At 44.8% G+C, this 6,851-nt stretch overlaps 1 protein-coding gene across 1 annotated transcript; it reads left to right on the top strand.

Annotated features, from left to right (window-relative positions):
* Positions 1 to 883: 883 nt before the first annotated feature.
* LOC139766786 (cuticle protein CP1876-like) lies at positions 884 to 3,259 on the top strand. The gene is made up of 2 exons (XM_071695705.1): positions 884 to 1,040; positions 2,593 to 3,259. Exons 1-2 carry the CDS (start codon positions 1,029 to 1,031, stop codon positions 3,163 to 3,165), a joined length of 585 nt encoding a protein of 194 aa, XP_071551806.1. The 5' UTR covers positions 884 to 1,028; the 3' UTR covers positions 3,166 to 3,259.
* The last annotated feature ends 3,592 nt before the right edge of the window (positions 3,260 to 6,851 follow it).

The following is a 6,851-nucleotide window of genomic DNA, read 5'->3' as shown; positions in this document are numbered from 1 at the left end:
AGTACGGGAGACCATATATAGAATGAGTTAGTCATTCATCAACAACTTATGCTCTAATGAAAAGATTGCAATGACCACTTTATAACACGGCGTATAGGAAAAAAAAAAAAAAAGAAAAGGGAAAAAAAAAGGACCTACTACCTTGGTGTGGTGTGGTATATATATATATATATATATATATATATATATATATTGTTTTCTAGCTTCATATATCGACAGTTATTATATCCCTATAAGGACGATAGCACGTCACTTCGACCCGGATTCTCCCATGAACGCATCAAACAAAGTTACGACGGCATTAAAACATTCTCGAGTCTCTCTCTCTCTCTCTCTCTCTCTCTCTCTCTCTCTCTCTCTCTCTCTCTCTCTCTCTCTCTCTCTCTCTCTCTCCACAGACCAACAGAGGATAAGATAAAACTTCCAAATGAAGCCAAACATATGTCACATGAAATGCCACTCGGCTTCAGTAGTGAGAAAGCCAAGACTGGTTTATTTATGGCAAGTCGACCGGTAGGGCAAAAAAAGAAAAAAAAAAAAAGGATCTGAAGGTTTGAATAGATTCCTGCTTAGCTTTGGAACACAAGCTGGGGGAAAAAACTCGACCAGCTGCTGAAAAGGGAGTGCCTAGTGCACCAGAGAGAAGGGATGACCATATATATATATATATATATATATATATATATATATATATATATATATATATATATATATATATATATATATATATATATATATATACCAACCGTATAAAAAAAACGGGAGAGGGAAATATAGGTAAATGAAGAGAAAGACGTTAAAAGAAAACTTTATATATTTCTCAACCTTCCTTCACGTCAGGGAGCCATCGTTGCCATGCAACTCTGGGCAGGCAGCACTTAAATGGGCAGTTTTTCGGCCTAGGCAAATGCACACAGGCACACACGCACACACACACACCAGGCGACCCTGGTCGATGTTTGGGTATAAATGGGGACGGGAGGCTCCACCCAAGCACAGTGCGGCTCCCTGCTTACTCACACATCATCATGAGGGCTCTGGTAACTATCGCATCGTTTTCTTTTGCTCACTGGAAAGGCAACGTCTTGGTATTCACGTTTGGTTAAGAATACATAGCGGCTAAGTTACTATGAATGTTTATAGTGCCTCAATATGTTTCAGCTGCGATGGAAATGCAGCGAAGATGAAAAAATATATATATATATATATATATATATTACTTTTTCAATAATCACTGTGGCATGGAGGTTCCATCTTGTTAAGAATACAATAATGTGAACAACTTCTGTTATCATGTTATCATCATTATCATATAAACCCCCTAAGGACCCCCATCTTTCCCTACGTGTTCCTTGCAGCTTTAAAGGTTCTTCACTACTCTCAGTAGTAGGGTAAGGTGGAACTCCAGGGATATTAAACACCCCGAAGGAGACTTTCCACTTCGTGGCTTAACCACACGTAGGCTGTGTCCCCCTCGAACCTTCTAACACTCCCGTGTCATTAGTGAATGTCTGGAGATGACGACTGTATATAGAATGTTCGTCAAACGACCTTAGTCACTTTGAGAAAGAAATAGAGTTAAGAGACACATACTCTGGTCTTACCGTTGTCAGAGCTGGTCTATGGGTGATAGTTTGATCACTGGACACCAGGGGTGTGTTCCATGCGCCTTAGGCAATAACAGACACCTGGTTACGTATATACACAGGCCGTAAACATTTACATCAAGATTTACGATGCCGTTCAGCGCTTCTGTCAATTCTTTCGTTCTAAAAACGTGATTCATTGCTTCGGATGACGTTCCAAGTGTTTCATTTTGACATGTGAAACATCCCACATGTTTTGTTAGAAGCCATACCACACGTGTTTCATTGTGTTGGATCACACATGTGCTTCAACGTGGCAGATGGTACAACACACGCGCTTCAGTGTGTCAGATTTTACAACACACGCGCTTCGTGTGTCAGATGAGACAACACACGCGCTTCAGTGTGTCAGATGAGACAACACATGTGATTCAGTGTCAGATGGCACAACACAGGTGATTCATTTTGGCAGATGGTACAACACATGTGCTTCATTGTGTCAGATGGTACAACACACGTACTTCAGTGTGTTAGATGGCACAACACACGTGCTTCGGTGTGTCAGCGGGCATCCCACAGAGGGGAAAAACATTCTCTCAAGCTACAGTTATTTCATCAGAATAACAATAACCTTGACTGATAACTGGCTGCCATTATTATTTCCTGTTATGGTGAAAACGGGACTCCGCCTGCTCGAGTACATTCTCGTCAAAGATCTTCTCAATCTAAAAGGACTCAATATTGCCCTGCTACTGGAAGTAGTGCAGCCTTGGGCTTCAGTAGCCTCTGGAGAGACAACCTGGCTAACACCGGGACTCTCTCGTGAGTGCTTTACGAGAGGCAGGTATAAGTACTCAGTGCTTAATGACAAAACATCATTTTCGTTAACGAAGTAACCATTCCCTCACGACCATCACCTCCGCATCTTCAGTAGAGGAAGTAATGCTCACACAGGTATCAAGGACAACCATAAGATTAAGACATATCCATTATTTTTTCTCTACAGATCGTTTTGGCAGTGCTGGGCGCCTGCGCGGCTGTCCCCTTCATCGGAGACACGCCGGAGGTGGCGTTTGAGAAAGCGCGGTTCTTCAGCGCTTACCGCGCTGCTCAGGCCGCCGCCCAGCCGAAGTACAACTACGCGCCCCAGCAGGCCTACCCGCCCAAGCAGGTCTACAAACCAGCCCCTGTCCAGCCCAAGTGGACCGGCCCCGTGGCCGCCACCATCCCAGCCGGCCTTCCGGGATCCACGCCTTACCTCGCCAACACTCCCGAGGTAGCGGCCGCCCGCGGCCACTTCTTCAACGCCTACAAGGCTCAGGTGGCTGCCACCGTCCCCTTGCCGGGATCCCCTGTCTATTACCGCGATCCCTCTCCCACCTACAAGCCCGCCCCCCCCGTCCAGCCCAAGTGGACCGGCCCCGTGGCCGCCACCATCCCGGCCAGCCTACCAGGATCAGCACCCCAGGTTGCTGACACTCCCGAGGTGAACGCCGCCAAGCACGTCTTCTTCAACGCCTACCAGAGGCAGGCGGCCGCAGTGGTACCCCAGTCACCCTCTTATCGATCGTATCATTAAGCCCTGCTGTGATAATTAGGTCATCTACTTCCGTTGGCCTTAAGTTCAAGGCGACAGAATGTAAATTAATTGTGAATAAATTGAGAAATGTTAATATCTACCTCATCTAACCGGCCACATCTCTGAGACATTTCATAAACACTTGCGAAAAACACAAAAAGATATACGAGCCATGACCTCTCCTAAAATGCTTAGGTTTTAAACAAACGAGCGTTAAAAATTATGGTAATTCACAATTACTTATCACTTTCGAATAAGTAGTCACGTATCAAAGATGGCTGGATGGTTGGTCGTGTTTTAGGCCCACCACCTAACAAGGCCATTAAGACAAGACAACGTCGACATGTAATCACCAGTCGACAAATATTCTGAAACATCAGGCGTCAAAAATAAATTCCCTAAGACCACATACATTATCATTCCGTGTATGGATGGCCTAGATGTTTCATCTTAAGTCCAGCAACGTGTCCTGGAAGTCTCCGCTGAGCGTGGCGTAACAATAGACGAAGCAATATTCTTGTACACCGCCTCGTACACACCCGCTAAGAAATGCCTCGTCAGATCACACGCATTCCACACGTAATACTTTCTGACCACACTTCTCTTGCCACTCCCCTCTCTGGTGAAGGATGTCATGATGTGGGGGAGAGGATGGTGGTGAAGGATGTCATGATGTAGGCTCACTACATAAAGCCCAAATAAGGGAAAGGCTCAAAATTTCCACCGAAATGCTTAAGTATCCTCTCTCTCTCTCTCTCTCTCTCTCTCTCTCTCTCTCTCTCTCTCTCTCTCATGACTGATGCCTGCAGTCTCACGTATGACGCTGGCAGCGGTTGCGGTACAAGGGAGTATGATGCAACGTACAGAGCACGACTTTCAAATGTCCACAGTGAAGTCTCCACGGGTCAAGACAGATTCTAATCTGGTTAGACCCTACGGACATCAGCTGAGGGGGTACACAGGTACACTAATAAGAGACTACCAGCAAGGATGGTACACTAACAACAGACTACCAGCAAGCATGGTACACTGACAGGAGACTACCAGCAAGGATGGTACACTAACAACAGACTACCAGCAAGCATGGTACACTAACAGGAGACTACCAGCAAGGATGGTACACTAACAGGAGACTACCAGCAAGGATGGTACACTAACAACAGACTACCAGCAAGCATGGTACACTAACAGGAGACTACCAGCAAGGATGGTACACTAACAACAGACTACCAGCAAGGATGGTACACTAACAACAGACTACCAGCAAAGATGGTACACTAACAACAGACTACCAGCAAGGATGGTACACTAACAACAGACTACCAGCAAGGATGGTACACTAACAACAGACTACCAGCAAGGATGGTACACTAACAGGAGACTACCAGCAAGGATGGTACACTAACAACAGACTAGCAGCAAGGATGGTACACTAACAGGAGACTACCAGCAAGGATGGTACACTGACAGGAGACTACCAGCAAGGATGGTACACTAACAGGAGACTACCAGCAAGGATGGTACACTAACAACAGACTACCAGCAAGCATGGTACACTAACAGGAGACTACCAGCAAGGATGGTACACTAACAACAGACTACCAGCAAGGATGGTACACTACCAACAGACTACCAGCAAGCATGGTACACTAACAACAGACTACCAGCAAGGATGGTACACTAACAACAGACTACCAGCAAGGATGGTACACTAACAACAGACTACCAGCAAGGATGGTACACTAACAACAGACTACCAGCAAGGATGGTACACTAACAACAGACTACCAGCAAGCATGGTACACCAACAGGAGACTACCAGCAAGCATGGTACACTAACAGCAGACTACCAGCAAGGATGGTACACTAACAACAGACTACCAGCAAGCATGGTACACTAACAACAGACTACCAGCAAGGATGGTACACTAACAGCAGACTACCAGCAAGCATGGTACACTAACAACAGACTACCAGCAAGCATGGTACACTAACAACAGACTACCAGCAGGGATGATACACCAACAGCAGACTACCAGCAAGGATGGTACACTTACAGCAGACTACCAGCAAGCATGGTACACTTACAGCAGACTACCAGCAAGGATGGTACACTAACAGCAGACTACCAGCAAGGATGGTACACTAACAACAGACTACCAGCAAGGATGATACACCAACAGCAGACTACCAGCAAAAATGGTACACTAACAGCAGACTACCAGCAAGGATGGTACACTAACAGCAGACTACCAGCAAGGATGGTACACTAACAACAGACTACCAGCAAGGATGGTACACTAACAGGAGACTACCAGCAAGGATGGTACACTAACTCTTATTTCATTCATGTATGCTTGACGTACACAATATGGACACCGATTGAACGGTCATTCACTATTCCATAGTCATTCAATCCAGCAACTTTTACGAGCTTACTTGTCGAGAGGGAAACACCCCCCACAGGTAACTAGCGTCAACACAAGGCGAAACCACAGACAGTCAGTCAGGTGTGGCGAGGTGTGTCGGATACACTGGGGGTGGGAGGGATCACAGTGCTTAACAGTGAAGCAGATAGAATCTACTCCTTTTTGACGCCTTGGGTGCTTCGTTGAGCGTGAGAGAAACACTGGTGGTGGACGAGACGGTTGTAGAGAGGACGAGATAAAAATCTTATTAAGTGGGAAAGTCTTCAGCCAGAATGAGAGGCTTGTGGATAGAAAGACTCGCAGGAAATGTGACGTGTTTAGGGAAGGAAGATGCCAATCCTTCAACTACACTTGGATTCTAAAGATTAATAATCTATATATTGAGCCAGATGCAAGGTAAGCAAGGGAAAATCTAATACCCATGATAATGCTATTTGGTGTTTTCCCTCGTGACAACGATTAGGTAATAGATGCCATGATTCAGGAATCCCTAGAACGATCATCAACAAAAGACTGTCGTGATCACCTATATGAATACTGAAATACAAAAGAATTTCCATCAAAAGAATAAAAATCATAGTTTTTATTTATCTAAAACGAATGCGAAGGACACCAGTGAGTGGTCGGGACTGAATGCAAAAGACGAGGAAAAAGGAAAATGATAAGTCTGTCATCTAGTTATGAATAAAGACCTGTAAATAGATCAGTGTAATGCTAAATCAATGTGGCTAAATTCGTGAGAGGAAGGTGGAAACACAGGAGCGCGCAAGGGACACAGTCTTGCATAACGGCACACTGGAACTCCAGAGAAATATTCAGGTATCCACAGAAGACAGAAATCTCAAGATGATATGAATCTGTTGAGGCGTTTCTTTGGCGGGATGTTTTTAAGGCTAAGAGGAAGGGTGAGGCGGGCGGGAGCGACCTGCTCTGGAGAGGGCTGAACCAGAGAGGATGAAGCTGCGGAGGTAAACAGTAGCGTATGTGGAGCTTGGCTGTGGATGGTGGGTGCTTGTTGTGGTGCGCTGCGCACACGTCAGAGAGTGGACGTACAAGCAAGGCTTTTGTTAATCTGATCTCGATACTAGCTCGTTAAGGCTAGAAAAGAAATGGTATATATATATATATATATATATATATATATATATATATATATATATATATATATATATATATATATATATATATATATAAATAATCAGTTTGATAGTGTTCCCTGTCGAGATCGTTTTTGGCTTCATTTGGTTCGTCATCATA

This window comes from Panulirus ornatus, chromosome 58 (genome assembly GCF_036320965.1).
Source record: "Panulirus ornatus isolate Po-2019 chromosome 58, ASM3632096v1, whole genome shotgun sequence".
In the NCBI taxonomy this organism is placed as follows: domain Eukaryota; kingdom Metazoa; phylum Arthropoda; class Malacostraca; order Decapoda; family Palinuridae; genus Panulirus; species Panulirus ornatus.
The sequence above is the reverse complement of the archived record's forward strand: the minus strand, read 5'-3'. Positions and strand labels throughout refer to the sequence as shown.